At 36.6% G+C, this 18906-nt stretch overlaps 1 protein-coding gene across 1 annotated transcript; it reads left to right on the forward strand.

Moving 5' to 3' along the window:
* The first annotated feature begins 1263 nt into the window (after window positions 1-1263).
* On the forward strand, window positions 1264-14768 carry LOC128246360 (uncharacterized). The gene is made up of 10 exons (XM_052964547.1): window positions 1264-1283; window positions 1501-1609; window positions 11331-11622; window positions 11738-12122; window positions 12154-12355; window positions 12692-13046; window positions 13459-13551; window positions 13776-13977; window positions 14171-14208; window positions 14566-14768. Exons 1-10 carry the CDS (start codon window positions 1264-1266, stop codon window positions 14766-14768), a joined length of 1899 nt encoding a protein of 632 aa, XP_052820507.1.
* The last annotated feature ends 4138 nt before the right edge of the window (window positions 14769-18906 follow it).

Genomic DNA, 18906 nt, shown 5'->3' on the forward strand with positions numbered 1-18906 from the left:
GAAGGCAAAGTTACCGTTTCTGAATTTGTTTGTACAAAGTGACAGTCATACGTAACTTTAAATAAATCATTACTTATGGTCACTTAGGGTTAGTTTACAGTTACTGGGTAAAAAAATCTGCGGATCTTCATCGTTAAATAATAAGTAAAAAAAGTTCCATAACACCCTGTCAACTCATCAGAATTAAGCTGTAGTACCATTGGATGTTTACATTACGCATTAACCGTGTACAATTGTATCAGAAACATTGCCTGCTAAACGTTTAAACATTTGATTTTGAATGTATTTAACAATAAACATACATGTATTTTACTTAATCTGTTAAGTCACATTTGGATATAAACGAAATCCTAGCCGAGTCGTTTGAAGACAACCACAACGTTTTTAAATAAACACAATATTAATAAATTAGATAACTACATTTACATTAAGTCCCATAAGCCACTATATTACATTATGCATAATCATAAATGAACATGTAAATATAACCAATAACTAAAGTAAATAGAAGTAAAAAGCAAACATTTTTCAGAATACAAATATGATACATGTATATCGATGATATAAAACTGTTTGTGTGTGCTTTAATTGTGATTCTATAAAACACACAAAAAGGGCTCATCGTAGTATAGCCTGGAAGTTTATGGACGTTGTGTATATATCTGAAATTAGGCATTGTACATTATAACACACATACAATTAATAAACAAATGTGCATACACAAAACGAAGTGTTTTGCAATATAACTAAAATACGAAGATAATTTTAAAAATATATGTGAATTATCAGTGGATCCATGTAATCCGAAGTCGGATTTCCATTCAATTTTCATTTCATTTATTTTTTGTTCAAGTATCTATAACTTCGGCGATTTTGTATTTATTTCATCAGAATTTAAAATTTAAACCCTTTTATCATGTGCATTCAAATATGCATACAATAAAACCGGTCATTCGGAGCTCCTCGGCCATTTTTTCAAAAACAACCTCGGATGTATATGGACGGTTTACATACTTAAAAAGTGGTACGTTTAAGTCCGCTGCAAATAATCGCGTAGTAATATTATTTAGTAGTTAAAATTTATGACTTAACTCTTGGGAATCGTAATTATGTTTGCAATAATAAACTTCACTGGCAATCAATTTAAACTGAGAGCGATGAATACAATTCTTAAACACTACATTTAATTAATGCTTTTATTTAAAAAAATACGGACTACTTCAACAGATGTACCGGCATTCATCCGAGGTTGTTTTTGAAAAAATGGCCGAGGAGTTCCGAATGTAAAACCGGTGTGTTATCATTGGATCTTGAATGGAATTGGATTCCGGGTTCATCACGTACCAGTATAACAACTTTTAAATAGATAAAACGTCTTATTCTACAAACGATACAGAGTTTCCGATTTGTACTGTATAATTCAATATTTACATGTACATGTACATGTATTAACTTGTGATATATGTTTTAATTGTTTTGCTATACTTCACCATATTTCAGGTCCAAGTTGGCCCTTGCTCTGGAGCGCAGACGATGCCGCCGAAACGGGCAGTGCACGCGTCCCACGACACTGCCAGGCGCACGAGGGGTCGGGATCCTGATTCGGCAAGTAGGGATCAGTCATGGGCATGTCTGGCAGTTTTTCGAAATAAACCACAGTATCTAACTACAGTAGAAGGTAAGCAAACATCGAGTTATAAATTGAGTTTCTCTCGATCTGAGTTAAAAACTAACCCTGATGTTTTTATGTCAAGGTCAACATCCTCATGAACACTCATGATTGCAGTAGAAAGATGAAATGTTTGACCTTAAACATAGATTATCCCATATTGTTTCAAACGCCTAGTTGAAGCCTTCAATAAGTGACAACCGACCCCACCCCAATCAATGTAAAGTACACAACTTTTGTGTATTGATTTTTGTTTTTATTGCTGACTTCTGTATATCAGGTCTAAGATCTGAGTGTCCTGCTGTTCAGTTCTTGAAGTTTATAATAGAAATGAACAAATGTTTTTTTGTTGTTGTTTTTTAAATTTCAAATAGTGATACTTAAATTATTTTTACAATGCTTTAGAATAATGATATATATGATAGCCCATTTATATAACTGCACATGATGCTTCAAAATGTGGATATTACCAATAAAGTGCATTGAAATATGTCAGTCATATATATATATATTGCCCAGTGCCACTAAATCGGGTTTATGTTTAAACTTTTTGCTACTGAGCTTGTTTCTGTAGCCTTTTGCATAAATAATCATAATTGTTTGTCTTAATGCGCTGCAGTTCTTTTTCACAAGTAGATATTTGGTAGTGTCAGTGTTGCTGTTTTTGATGCCTTGGTCATATTTATATTTCGAATATTCCAAAGTTCCTATCAATCCGCACTTTGTTAATATTGACTTTATATTGAAGAACCATTGATATCGGGCTCTTATTATATCATGAGGTAAAGTTTGAACTGTTTTGTATATGCATTTTTATATCATTGATGATAGTTTACTACTACTACTACTATTATTATCATCATCATTATTATTATTATTATTATTATTATTATTATTATTATTATTATTATTATTATTATTATTATTATTATTATTATTATTATTATAAACCATATAATTTGGAATTGAACATTTTAATTTGAGAATATACTTTAAAAAATTCAGCTGAATCCTTTCTATAACACCAAAATTCCCTTTACCCCAGATTTCTGATCTGTAATGTAGAATTGGTTGAACTGTTTTATGGAATAAGTCTATTTGAAGATGGATAGGTAGATTGAGTCTATTAGAGTTTCTGAGAAGACTATAATACGATGCAATATGTATTTTGTTTTTATAGAAAGAACCTGTTCTACTAAACAGCACACCTAGGTATTTATATTCTTTCACTATATCAAACGGTTGATTGTTAAGAGGAGAATTTAAATTTGGTTGTCGGCCTTTTGAAAATATTAGTTTTTTTATTTTGTTGTATTGATCGTAAGTTTCAAGTCAGTGCAGTAATTATAATAGGCATCGAGAGCATTTTGCAGGTCATTTGTCGTTTCTGCCATTATATCTATGTCATCTGTAATAACAGAATAAAAAGCTTTAGAAACTGGGGAAGTTCGTTGTCTTCATTAGGTCGAATTGAAATTCCGTTTACGGTTGGCTTTGACTGTAAGTATTCATGTAGATCATGAAGACATAATGAAAATAAAAGAGGCGAAAGATTTTCTCCTTGTCTGACTCCTATATTGGAAGGAAAATAATTTGAGTATTTTGCAGTAGATGAAGAGAACACACACGATTTGATATTATTATACATATTAGTTATAACCCTTGAGCATTTTTCTGAAAATTGCATTTTTCCCCCCACAATCCAGATATCCATACTTTGTCAAAGGCTTGGTTAAGGTCAATAAATGCACAAAATAACTTCTTTCTATGGTGATTCAAATTAGCTATTAGATGCTGTAGAACAAACATATGATCTGATGTCGAGTATCCTTTTCAAAAACCAGCTTGACAGTTATTACTGACATCATTATCTTCAACATAATTTGCTATCCTATTATTTAAAACACTAGTAAATAATTTGCCAAGACAGCTTAGAAGTGTTATTTGACGATAGTCCTCAGGTTTTGTTTTATCCCCTTTTTTGTCAATTGGATTTACAATTCCAAATTGTCCAAACTTCTTTATTATTATTATTATTATTATTATTATTATTATTATTATTATTATTATTATTATTATTATTATTATTATTATTATTGTTGTTAATTTTACTATAGTAGTTCTTCAACAGATTTTACTCTCATTACCTTTGTTAATTATTTTCCAGAATTCTTTAGAATTATTTCCTTTTAGGGTTCTTAGTTTTGTTATTTTATTATAATGGTGAATTGACCTGTAAAGATTCCCTCAGTTCTGTTACTTGATAGCGTCACAAATTTAAATGTTCCATGTCTCAATCTTGAAAGTTCAATTCTAAATCCTGGGTATTGATATTCTTGTTTTTGGAGAACCCTGGCAAATCTTTTTTCATTTTTAAAACATTTGTGGAAACTATAAATAAATTTAAAAATACTATTAACATTTCAACACTTGTAGCAACAAAATTGAACCAGGCAAACAACGATGCACAGTTTTAAGTCTGCAGCAGTTATATGAATAGCATTAGACAGAAGGCAGTGCCTAATATTTATCAACAGCACTAAGTTATCATGGTAACATGTTATATGAATTGAATACCAAGCACAAATTAACAGGGAGAAAATAATTATTCACTTTTTAAATAAAAACTACTTCCTAATAGCATTGTGTATGCAGTATGACATAGGTGTACAGTGTAGATGTATTTTACAAAGATTGTTTAAAGTATGGCCCTGTGGTTTAAAGTTCCCCTGAAAAAGAGGCGACAGGTTTTCTATATAGTATATAATTACATCATTGAAAATCTTCTCTGAAACTGCAAATAACAGTCCTTTGATTAAAAGGAATTGATCAAATTAAAGAAGTATGTGTGCCAACCACGTAAATTAATTTGTGCAAGTCTGATTTAACGACTTTGGGAAATTCAAAAGAACTATGACTGTATCTGATTTAACGCTTTAGCCCCCCCCCCCCACCCCCACCCCCTCACACACTTAACTAGATTTTTCAAGTTTCCTTTGCAGCTTGCAAGCAGTTTTAGTCTAAAGTTTAAGCTAGCCCATTAAACAGTGACCCCTTGTGATATGAGCCGATTTTTTCAATGCTTAGAACATGGTTGTCAACATTCCCCTGAATGAGGCCCTAGTCCATCAGTGCTTTCAGCACTTTGATTTTAGAAAGGTATGACTCTTAGCGGAAGAAAACAGTGCCCTAAAATATATTAAACAGCTGGGAGCCCAACGTGTTTTGTGTTTTCCAAATTTTAAGTGAGGGAAATGTGTGATGCGGAAAAAAATGGCGGTGTTCGATGAGATTTTGGTCTTTTGGCAGGATATTTGCTCCCATTGATACAGCATACAAAAGTCTTGACGATAAATACGAGCGATAATACTAAGATATAGGTGAGGCTGCTCTTTTATGTATTGTGCAGTTGCCTAGCCTTTTGTATTCATATAAACCTTTTACAATAGCAACTGTTTCAATTTCGTAACTACAATACAATACAATACAATACAATACAATACAATACAATACAATACAATACAATACAATACAATACAATACTATACAATACAATACAATACAATACAATACAATACAATATAATATAATGCAATGCAATACAATACGTTTATTTTGGTTTTAAACTTAAAACCTTTTATATTAGTGAAAAATAGGATATGAAAAGTAGTAGGCAGAACTTAACAAAGGGATGTTATGTATAAAAAATAGATACATGAAATGTTATATCATACATGTATATTCTTCCAAAAGAACAGTACAAAAAGTCAGAGGAAGCTATAATTTCAGGATCACTGATGATGTATGACTTAAATATTTTGAGTTGTTGGTAAAAATTAATTTCTTAATTTCTTTGCAACAAAAATATGTATTTCGCAATATTCATTTGATATTTATTTGATTTGGAGTGTTTCAAACGTATTAAATGTAGGTCATCTACTACAGTAAGTTCTAAAATACCCTTCCCATATGTCTCTATATACAGGGCATACAAGAAAAAAGTGAAATTCTGTTTTTACAGCTGTCATTGAACAAAATTTACAAAGTCGTTCATTTCTTGGTGTTTCATCATACCTCACAGTCTCTATTACTAGTGTATGTGCAGATACTCTAAATTAATATTTTAAGACAGAAACATTGTCTATATAATTTTCTTAGGTGACAACCGCAACACTATATTAGTATTGTGGCCACAACTTAGTAATAACTTGAAGCCACAACTTAGTAACTTGTTGCCACAAATATGGAACTTGTGGTCACAACTTAGTAACTTGTTGCCACAAATATGGAACTTGTGGTCACAACTTAGTAACTTGTTGCCACAAATATGGAACTTGTGGTCACAACTTAGTAACTTGATATCACAAATATGGAACTTGTGGTCACAACTTAGTAACTTGTTGCCACAAATAAGGAACTTGTGGTCACAACTTAGTAACTTGATGTCACAAATAAGGAACTTGTGGTCAAAACTTAGTAACTTGCTGTCACAAATAAGGAACTACAACTTAGTAACTTGATGCCACAAATAAGGAACTTGTGGTCACAACTTAGTAACTTGATGCCACAAATAAGGAACTCGTGGTCACAACTTAGGAACTTGTTGCCACAAATAAGGAACTTGTGGTCACAACTTAGTAACTTGCTGCCACAAATAAGGAACTTGTGGTCACAACTTAGTAACTTGTTGCCACAAATAAGGAACTTGTGGTCACAACTTAGTAACTTGTTGCCACAAATAAGGAACTTGTGGTCACAACTTAGTAACGTGACAACTTTGTTATTTGAGGCAACTACAAAGTAACTTGGGGCTATAACATAGAACCTTGAGGCCACTACAAAGTAACTACAAGCCACAACATAGTACATTGAGGCCACAATATAGTACATTGAGGCCACAACATTGTACCTTAGGGCCACAACTTAGTATCTTGAGGCCGCAACATAGTACATTGAGGCCACAATATAGTGCATTGAGGCCACAACTTTGTACCTTGAGGCCACAGCATAGTACATTGAGGCCACAACTTTGTACCTTGAGGCCACATCATAGTGCATTGAGGCCACAACTTTGTACCTTGAGGCCACATCATAGTACATTGAGGCCACAACTTTGTACCTTGAGGCCACAACTTTGTACCTTGAGGCCACAGTATAGTACATTGAGACCACAACATAGTACACTGAGGCCACAATATAGTACATTGAGGCCACAACATTGTACCTTAGGGCCACAACTTAGTATCTTGAGGCCGCAAAATAGTACCTTGAGGCCACAGAATAGTACTTGAGGCCACAACATAGTACATTGAGGCCACAGTATAGTACATTGAGGCAACAGCATAGTACCTTGAGGCCACAACATAGTACCTTGAGGCCACAACATAGTGCATTGAGGCCACAACTTTGTACCTTGAGGCCACAGCATAGTACATTGAGGCCACAACTTTGTACCTTGAGGCCACAACATAGTACATTGAGGCCACAACTTTGTACCTTGAGGCCACAACATAGTACATTGAGGCCACAACTTTGTAAATTGAGGCCACTACTAAGTTCCTTGTTGCCAAAACATAAAACCTTGAGGCCACACCATAGTGCATTGAGGCCACAACATAGTACCTTAGGGTCACAACACAGAATCTTGAGGTGGCATAATAGTACCTTGAGGCCACAATATAGTATCTTAAGGTCACAACATAGTACATTGAGGCCACAACTTTGTACCTTGAGGCCACAACACAGTCCATTGAGGCCACAACATAGTACCTTGAGGCCACTACTAATTACCTTGAGGCCACAACATAGTTACCTTGAGGCCACAACATAGTACCTTGAGACCACAACGGTGTACATTGATGCCAAAACATAGTACCTTGAGGTCATACCTTAGTAACTTTAGGCCACAACATAGTACCTTGAGGCCACAACATAGTATCTCGAAGTCACAACATAGTATTTTGAGGCCACACCTTAGTAACTTGAGGTCACTTCATAGTTACTTAAGGCCACAACTTAGTTACATAATGTCCCTACTTAGTAACTTAAGGCTCCTTCTTAGTTACTTAAGCTCATTTCTTAGTTACTTAAGGGCCCTTCATAGTTACTTAAGGCCCCTTCTTAGTTACTTAAGGCCATTTCTTAGTTACTTCAGGCCCCTTCATAGTTACTTAAGGCCCCTTCTTAGTTACTTATAGCCATTTCTTAGTTACTTAAGACCCCTTCTTAGTAACTTAAGGCCCCTTCTTGGTAACTTTAGGCCCCTTCATAGATACTTAAGGTCCCTATTTAGTAACTTAATGCCCCTACTTAGTTACTTAAGGCCGTTTCTTAGTTACTTAAGGCCCCTACTTAGTTACTTAAGGCCCCCAACTTAATAACTTAAGGTCCCTACTTAGCTACTTATGGCCATTTCTTAGTTACTTAAGGCCCCTACTTAGTAACTTGAGGCCACAACTTAGTTCATTTATGGTGGGGTGTACATAGAGTACGTATATATTTAGGAACAGAGCAGAACAAAACAGAACAGGGCGGGCGGCGTCCAGTATGTTGTCTGATTAACAACAAATGCATTTGTCCAATCATCACCAAAATTGGTCGCAATTGATACAGGCGTGATATATTTGACAAGTTTGATAACCAGCTACATTGAATGAGTTACTAGAGATTATATCACCTATTTTAGTTACATAATATCGGCTCAAAATTCAACCTTGTTTATCTAATCTTATTATTTTGATTAAACTGTCAGAATTGTTTTTGTCAAAATGAAACATATGGCTATGATGTTGTTTCCTATTAACCTCTTGTCTGTATTCTTTGTACTATAAGAACTTTTTTTCCGAAAATATTCCATTTGGTGACCTACAGCACCATTGAAGATGGCAATGCCCAAATCTTTATTCCAATGATTCCAGCGATGGCCAGATCTCTTGCAGAATGAATAGCGACGTTAACACTGCAGCTCAGTGCAGAGTTAGTACACGATATGTGATAACTGGTGACAGATGCACTTTTAATCGGGGTAAGGTATACGATACTAGTATGCGATATAAGATATGATAAATGTTCATGACAGCTAATATGCCAATAACTGGTTGAAGGGGGTTTAATGCCTTTACATACACGATTAAGCCTGTTGTTTGCTGGCGATCGTTATCCATGGCACACCCTTATGCCTTAAAGTTCACTTTCAAAGCTGTCTGGCAGTTTACATTTAGCGATGTTGCATGAGATTCTTTTACATCCATAACTTGCAACCAGAATGGACTCCTGGATTTAGGGCGGTATTTACATAACCATTATTCAAAAACTTCAAATGCTCATAATTTCCTTTTTTATACCCCCTTCGTGGAATAGGGAGTAAATTTCTTTGCACATATCGGTTGATCGGTCGATATGTCGGTCGGTCCTGCCGTCCATCCGTCGGTAGACCAAAGCTTATCCGAGTGATAACTCGACAATTTCTAGACCTATGGTAATTAAACTTGACGTAAAGATGTGGCCAGACCAGTAGGAGAGCCCTATTGAGTTTAGGGGTAATGGGGTTCAAGGTCACAGTCGTTTTCCACTCGTTTTCAAGACATAATACAGCACTCTGCTACCACAAATGAGAACACAAACAATAGGACATCTGTATTAAGATTAACATTCAAGGTGCTGAAACACAGGTGAAGTTTAGGGTTTATTCCTGTTAAAACCTGTTACCTGATTTATCATTATCATTATGAGGCAACAAACTGTTTCAACATTATTTATTATACCCCTGACGAACAAAGTTTGAAGGGGGTATATTGGAGTCCTCCTGTAGTTGGTCGGTTGGTCGGTCAGTCAGTTTACTTCAAGAAGAAAACTTGAAAATTACTGGATGGATTTTATTGAACTTCATGCAATGATGGAACATATTGAGAATAAGTTCAATGAGACATAACACAGTTTGGTTAAGCATGATGGGTAGGAACGCTGTGTAAGATCTTATTTTTCCCAGATCATATTCTTCCCACCTGGGAAAAATAGGATCCTATTCTTCACAGCTGGGAAAATAAAGATCTCATCTGTCACTCATTTCGAACATGTAAGTCACAGCGTCTGGGAAATTTGAGATCGAAATCGTTATGTACCATGAAATCACACCCCTCATAGGTAAAAAAGTGCATGAATTTTACAAATGAGTCACATTTGTCACAGATTGCTATTGCCAGTATTGTAGTTATATTTCGACGATATACATGTACATGTATGCGTACATATATTCTAGTTTTAAGAATCGTTGATTCAGTTGATGTTGTTGCCTTTTTTGTTGTTGTTAGTTCTCGGCTTGGCTGCAGTTGTAGGCGCAATGGCGGTTGCTGTTTTACTTTGTTATTGTTGTTGTTTTGTTATGTTGTTGCTGTACAGGTATTATTGGTTTAAGAATAAAAAGTATTGGTTCTTGGTGACAACGGAATAGTAGGTGTATGCGTAGTATTGGTATATGGCATTGTGGTTGTGAATTGTGTTGACATAGACAGATGTACTGGAAGAGGTATTTACAAGTCTTTCAACCAACGGCTAAATTTGGAGTAAGCAGTGAATACCGTAGTGCCAGCAGAGATTTGGATAAAAGACAATTCTTTACCGAGCTTGCCTGATATGGTCGAGCATTAACAATAGTGTAACAATTCAACCTCGGGGACACAGTCCGACCAAGATAATTATAGAGTGAAGTTAAGATTTAAGAATTGATGTTGTTGTTGTAAATATGTTTTAAATTTTTTGTATTATGCGTACTTTGAAGAATATGTGTTGGTGTTTGTTTCAATGGCGTAGAAGTAGTTATTGTAGGTGTTTGGCGCCGGGGGATATTTTATATAAACTTCGCGGAGTTGGCCAAAATATAACGTATATCAAATCTAAACTTTTCGTTAAGTCAAACAACTCATTACATTAAGTATGCCCCGTTCAAATAATGCACCAGTCAATTTTAACCGTACCGCCCCCCCCCCCCCCCCCCCCTCCGGGGTATACCGGGGATGGCCGAGGAAATGGGTCGTATTTTTACCTTTCAGGTGCCCCCGCAGTGCCGGGTGAATGCGGTGGTTTTGTCTTTACGCCAAATATAGCGGGGAATGGGTCTTAACTTGAGTGCCTCTGGTGCGGGTCATTTGGCGAGGGTTACACGAGCAATTCACGAGCGGGGACTATGCCTTGGCTTGGCTGGACCGAAAGTCGAAGTCCCCGCTATTTCCCGGATCTAGGGGGGGGGGGGGGGGCGTGGTTACAATTGATTCGTGCATAAGTAATTTGTTCATGTTCGAAACAGAGAAAAAGATAGTATAACAATATTTAAAATATGTTGTTTTCAACTAGAATTTTGACCTCAGTTAAGCAGTGTAGTGATTATGTCCCTTCAATATGCGCCCCGCAAACTTTTCTCGAACCAGCCCGAAATACGACTACTACTGCTGCTGCTGCTTCTGCTTCTGCTGACATAATCGCCTGTGCCGCCGCCGCCACAACCACCTGCTGCTGCTGATCCTCCTCATACTACTACTACCACCAATAGCTGTAATTATCATAATTGCTTCATACTATAATTAATATTTTTATTTTATTATATAATACAAAACTACCCGGTTCATATGACAGATATAATGAGGTTTTTCCTATAATATATTTTCAGAAGTTAGAGAGTGTGTACTCAAATCATTTTGGAAGAACGCCAGTTTCCACACCATTTGCATCACAAGAGTTAGACGAGTCGTGTGAAGTTGATTATGAAGTCGACAACGATGATATTGACACAACTGGCGGGATATTGGAAGGACGTGTGAGGGATTATATTTTGCAGCAAGAAATCGTTGATGAAGATACAGACAGCGATGGCAATGGAGAGGCTGAATTAGATGAAAGCGATATTGAAGTGGCTGAATATTGTGCGCTTACAGATATAAAGAAAGTGTGTAAATATGGATGTGGGTGTCAAAGGAAATGTTCACAACAGCTTAATATAGGAAATGTGTATGAACACATACTTAAGAGAAATGGACACAAATGAAAAAGACATGTATATTATGGCCATCTTACAAGACGACCGCGCCACGGCAACAACTAAGAAAGGAAAAAAGAGGCAACGGATGCGTTATACATTTAAATTTAATGGGTCCATTGTTTGCAGGATAACATTTCACCTCTGCTATGACATAGGAAGAAGTGCCTTACAAGGTCTAATGGCGCACATGGCAACAAATGGGATCGTTCCAAGGACCCATGGAAACACTGGAAGACGGCCCAAGCACGCACTAACGTTTGACGATGTGCAGCGCGTGGTAAAGTTTTTCCTGAACTATGCAGAACGTGAGGGGTTACCAATGCCTGCAGCTCCAAGAGGGCGAGACAATATTCCACCAACTTATCTCCCTGCAAGCGAAACGAAACTGAAGACATTCAAGGAATATGAGAAACAGGCTGTAGATTCGGTGGTTCCCATTCGCTGTAGATTCGGTGGCTCCCATTCGATGTGTGAAGCTGACCGCCTTCAAGACAATTTGGTCGACATGTGTACCCCATATCAAAATCGCATCTCCGCGTGACGACGTCTGTGCTACATGCGAAAAAATCAGGAAACGCGTGATGGACGCTGTCGAGGAAGATGACAAAAATGAAGCGGCGGATGCATACAGCGCTCATATAACGAAGGCACAACAGGTTAAGTACAAAGTTTTTTTGTATGCCAAAGAAGTTATTTTGTGATGATAATATGAATAACTGCCGCATCAATTTCCTGTTCTCGAGAAGCAATAAGAAAGTACCCGTGTAGTGGATCGAACCCATGACCTTTAAGGTGAGAGGTGCACAACTATCCACTAGACTCCCCCACCGTTATAGTTTTATTTATGTACATAAATCATGATGTGCATACTTACTTAAATCACAAATACGAGTCTGCTATTCTCACCTATTATTATACGACAATGTCAATTTCTGGTAAAAGTGAGTTATATTCAAGGTAAATAAAAGAGCCGATTATAACATTTTTTTCAGGAACGGGAGTTGTACAATGACTGTATACGTCGCAGTACGGAGACGCGTCACACCGCTGAATGTGAGCGGTACCACCATTTCACGTTTGACTTTGCCGAAAGTGTTAGCCTGCCGCATTACTACAGACAAATGGGGCCCTTATTCTTCTTGTCCCTTCGGAAGATCAGTATATTTGGATTCCGAATAGATGGCGACCCACACCAGCTGAATTTCCTCATCGACGAGAACGAGGCCAAGGGGAAAGACGGTTCGAAATCACACGGACCAGATGCCGTCATTTCAATGATAGACTGGGCCCTTCAAAACTACGGCGGCCAATCAACGTCTTGCTCCATCCACGCCGATAATTGTACAGGTAAATTTAAACACAAAACAAATCTTTCACAAAGCATATACAATTTATTACTAGCATACCAATTTATTTTAGTTCAATTGTGACGAAAGCTGATAGCGTATAGAGTAACTCTCGAGTCAATTTCCTTGCTTGAACTCACCAGTACTGTGTGTCAATATGAGTGGTCACAAAAATGTTTCCCGACTTGTGATCGGACTTTGCACCTCTTTGTCTCGGAAAGCAGACACTCTAACTCTGCGCCGTCCCTCCTATTTTTATTGGTAATTGTCCGTAACATTAACAATGTCGCACCTTTGCAGTTTTGTGCGTGTGTGCGTTTACGTGTGTTTCTGCTTTAATTTGCGCGTGAGTGGGCGATACATTCTGTACAGGAAATTAATTGCACACATTCATGCATTTTTTCGCATTACAGGTTTGAATAAGAATAAGTATCTCGTGGGCTACTTCATGTGGAGAGTCATGACCGGACAGCACAGTACCATTGAGTATCTTATGCAAATAATAGGTTCGTCTTTCTAAGTCATTATAGTAAAAAATATGCATATTTTTATACATAAACATACAACGATTTCTTGAATACGCATATATAGATGTATATTCACATTTGCTCATATTAAGATTTTATTCTCCTGCTGCTTTTACAACATCGTCTTTTTGTTTCTTCAACTTTAACATCGTGCAAAATACACATGCTCTTAATTAATAAATCCGTTTATCAAACTCTTGCAGGACATGCAAAATGCCTCGTGGATAGTGGGTTTGGAAATGCGAAGCGATTGTACAGGAGAACGGACTGTGAAAGCCTGGATCAGCTGGAGGACGTTGTGAACAAATTCTCATATTCTAACACAGCGGTTCGTTATCCAGCATGGTCTTGGAGAAACTTGAAAGGCTTCCTTGGCGATCATTTCAAAGCACTCAATGGAATAAGGTAACGTCACGTTCAATTATAACTCATAAAAGGCCCATACCTTCTACATAATGATTATGGTTTTACGATTGACTAAAAACCCATATATAAATAATAACCGCAAATGTTACAGTATATAATAAGTAGCCAATCTCCGTTTATTTATTGATGAAAACCGCTTGTTAATCAAGTGTCATGCATGATTAAATTTCAGGAAGTACCAGTACTTTCGATTTTCGTCCACTGAGCCTGGTGTCGCATTCGGAACTCCTCGGCCATTTTATCGAAAACAACCTCGGATGTATGCCGGTACATCTGTTGAAGTAGTTCGTAAAATTTTGAATTATATCATTAGTTAAATGTAGTGTTTTAGAGTTGTATTTATTGATCTAAGTTTAAATTTATTGTCATTGAATTGTATTATAGCAAACATAATGAAGAATCCCAAGAGTTAAGTCACAAAGTTTAACTGCTAAATAAAATCACTACGCGATCTACTTGCAGCGGACTTAAACGTACCACTTTTTGAGTGTGTAAACCATCCATATACATCCGAGGTTGTTTTCGATAAAATGGCCGAGGAGCTCCGAATGCCTGGTGTCGTTGTAGTAAGAACGTCGCGAGATGCAGAGGAGGACACGCAGAACGTTCTAAAGGATCCTGCCTTCCGGTTCGAGACCCAAGCCCGACCGGATGTTGTTCAAGCTGCAGGATTTAGCCATCCCCGACAAGAATCATTATATAAATGCGTCCGACAATACGTTCGGCCTCCGTACCAGGACATTTTATGCCCCGTACCAAACACTTTATAGCTGTGTATGCCTTGTCGCTGGTGATTGTTCTATTGTTAATGTAAATTCACGACATCTTTTGTAGATATATATTTCAGACAATAACTCTAATAAAATAAGTGAAAGGAAATGAAGTTGTTAATTTGTTTTGTTTTTTTGCATTCTGATGCTATGATTCATGTTATTCTTAATTGTTCTTATGTTGCTTAGCAACGAAATAAAAATTGAAAATAAAACAATTAAAACGGTCTATGTCAGTAATATTCTTATAAATATATTTACTCATGAAGACAGGTGTTCGCTTCATTATCACAAAGTTTTTACGTCAGTTGTTGGTATTTCACGTCATAATGTCACGCGTTTTCAAAAAATCGACGTTTACCCCTGTGCCACTTAAAGTGGAAAATCTCAAAAAGTTTACAAGATATCAAAAAAATTTATTGTTATACACACACGTATATAAAAATGTAGAAAACTCAAAATCGATATTTTGGTCACTAAGACAGGTTTTGTCGCGACGCGGCCCATGTATATGTTTAATACTTTTCATAACATTCGACATCTATAGCTACTAAAAACTGCACTCTCATAGATTGAACGTTTTGATAACTTTATTTTGGTCTTAGACAAAGCCATTTTCTTTGCGAAAATCCTTGGGAACCAGTTATATAAGGCTGCTGACAAAAATAGATCGCAGATTTTTATATCTAAAAAATATGTTTATGCATTTTTTACACCGTTAGTAACGGTTTAAGCCATAAAACATTCGGAAATATGAAAATCTGCAATCTGATTTTTAGTCAGCATTCTTTTATCATTTGTTTGCAGATATTTACGCAAAATTTGCTCTTTCCGAGACAAAAATAAAAATGTATTGATTTGTTTATGAAAGGAAAGATGAGCATTGACTTCGTAGAACACCAAAAGCAAGCGTTAACATTTTCCATGCAGCTACTCAAGGGAGCTAACTAAATAGTAAACTGCATGCAGCGGTAACAGCCGTTACTTCCCTTTGTTGACTGCATAGATGATGGCCCAAGATATATTTGAACGGGCCATATCAATGAAGTTTACCACAAGGACGCATGCACAAACATAAGGATGACTTATCCTTAAAGCCTTTTGTTCAAAGACAATGTTTGAGCATAAACCAACATTTATTGAAGTCAGTATCATAGTTTTAAAGCTCCGAAAGATTTTCCATACGAAAAAAGTGAATTTTACAATGTCGAATGGCGTTCGTCTAGCTACACATTCTTTCTCAATGTTGAATGGCGTCGTCTAGCTCAACATTCTTTTACAATGTCGAATGGCGTTTGTCTAGCTCAACATTCTTTCTCAATGTCGAATGCCGTTCGTCTAGCTCAACATTCTTTCTCAATGTCGAATGGCGTTTTTCTAGCTCAACATTCTTTCTGAATGTCGAATGGCGTTTTTCTAGCTCAACATTCTTCCTCACTGTCGAAAGGCGTTTGTCTAGCTCCACATTCTTCCTTAATGTCGAATGACGTTCGTCTAGCTCAACATTATTTCTCAATGTCGAATGGGGTTTTTCTAGCTCAACATTCTTTCTGAATGTCGAATGGCGTTCATCTAGCTCCACATTCTTCCTCACTGTCGAAAGGCGTTTGTCTAGCTCCACATTCTTCCTTAGTGTCGAATGACGTTCGTCTAGCTCCACATTCTTCCTTAATGTCGAATGGCGGTCGTCTACCTCCACATTCTTCCGCAATGTCGAACAACAAATTAACCCGTTTTCCGTGTGTTCATTCATGTAGCAATTTAAAATCATTGGCTACGGAACTGCAGACATGTTTTCACTCACCATTGAATGGATGGGAAAACACTATTTCCGCTTAGGTTTATATGGTAATACTTGATAAAAATAATATATAGAGGATATTTGTTTATTTCAGTGTAAGATCGTATTTTATTTCACGAGTGTCATAGAAAAACATATTTTCACGAGTGGCGAAGCCACGAGTGAAAATGTAGTTTTTTTATGATCACTATCGTGTTTTTCATCATCGTGCCGTCGTGTTTTTATCATCGTACTATCGTGTTTTCATCATCGTACTATCGTGTTTTTATCATCGTACTATCGTGTTTTCATCATCCTACTATCGTGTGTTTATCATCCTACTTTCGTGTTTTCATCATCCTACTATCATGTTTTCATCATCGTACTTTCGTGTTTTCATCATCCTACTACCATGTTTTCATCATCCTTCTATTGTGTTTTCATCATCCTACTATCACGTTTTCATCATCGTACTATCGTGTTTTCATCATCCTACTATCACGTTTTCATCATCGTACTATCGTGTTTTCATCATCGTACTATCATGTTTTCATCATCGTACTATCGTGTTTTCATCATCCTACTATTGTGTTTTCATCATCCTACTATCGTGTTTTTCATCATCGTGCCGTCGTGTTTTCATCGTCCTACTATCGTGTTTTTATCATCGTACTATCGTGTTTTCATCATCGTACTATCGTTTTTTCATCATCGTACTATCGTGTTTTCATCATCCTACTATCGTGTTTTTATCATCCTACTTTCGTGTTTTCATCATCGTACTATCGTGTTTTCATCATCGTACTTTCGTGTTTTCATCATCCTACTTTCGTGTTTTTATCATCCTACTTTCGTGTTTTCATCATCGTACTATCGTGTTTTCATCATCGTACTTTCGTGTTTTCATAATCGTACTATCGTGTTTTCATCATCGTACTATCGTGTTTTCATCATCGTACTGTCGTATTTTTATCATCCTACCATCGTCATTGAATCATGTCTTCAACCGAAGCTTTTATCACGCATTTTGAATTGATCTGAAATACTGTTCATTAAAAGTTTAAACAACGATTGACACAATAAATATTAAAGTGACAGTCGTATTCAAAATCGATACATACACTTGTATAACAAACATTAATTTTGAATGTTAAACTTTCAACTAGTTCCAAAATAATTAATAATGAGAAATATTTATTACTGATAACAAGTTTATAACCGTGTATTTATTAGCTGAAAACGCAAATCAATAAATGATTGGTGAATGCTAAAAGATTAACTCTGATCTACTATCGTCTAGGTAGAAAATCCGTGTTTTCTTTACATTTCTTTCAAATTAAACATAGTATCCTTCATAAGATACTGGTTTTGACATTTATTAATCTGTTTTGGTATATTAAAACAACTGTATTAAATGTAGTAAATCTCATCTGGAAGTAAAAAGTTTAAATTATGAAAAGTCAAAACAGTATCTTCGAACAATTTTACAAATGCATTGCCTGTGAGGTCACATCATCATCATCATCATCATCATCATCATCATCATCATCATCATCATCAGCAGCAGCAGCAGCAGCAGCAGCAGCAGCACCACCACCACCACCACCACCACCACCACCACATCCACCACCACATAAACGTTTAATTCATCATTCAATTTGTGTTTTACTAGTCACTAGCAAGCAGCCATTATCATGCCGTGTTCTATGAACAAAAGTGCTTGTGGATTATTTTAGACGCTTTTTTAAGAATACAACGTAAATAAAAAGACAAATATATTACTGATACAATACCAGCATAAGCAACACATAGTCAATCAGAAAAGAGACCGCGGGTAGTAGTAGTAGTAGTAGTAGTAGTAGTAGTAGTAGTAGTGGTAGTGGTAGTGGTAGTGGTAGTGGTAGTAGTAGTAGTAGTAGTAGTAGTAGTAGTAGTAGTAGTAGCAGTAGTAGTAGTAGTAGTAGTAGTAGCAGCAGCAGTAGAAGTAGCAGTAGCAGCAGCAGCAGCAGCAGCAGCAGTAGTAGTAGTAGTAGTAGTAGTGGTAATAGTAGTGTAGGTAGTGGCAGTCGTAGTCGTCGTGGTAGTCGTGATAGTAGTGGTAGTGGTAGTGGCAGTGGTAGTGACAGTGGCAGTGGCAGTGGCAGTAGCAAAAGCAGAAACAGTAGTAGTCGTAGTAGAACTATTATTGATAAAAAAAACAGGTGCTCTTATTAGGTTTATATGGCGTGGCGTCATTTCACTTCAGGATAATGGCAGATCGTAAAAATGCTCTGAAACGCAGCCCTGTATTCGACATTTTGTCTCATAGACTGCAAATATTTCTCTGCGCATGCGCGCCGGAAGGCGATAGGACGATGA

The sequence above is a fragment of the Mya arenaria genome, chromosome 9 (genome assembly GCF_026914265.1).
Source record: "Mya arenaria isolate MELC-2E11 chromosome 9, ASM2691426v1".
NCBI classification, from domain to species: Eukaryota; Metazoa; Mollusca; class Bivalvia; order Myida; family Myidae; genus Mya; species Mya arenaria.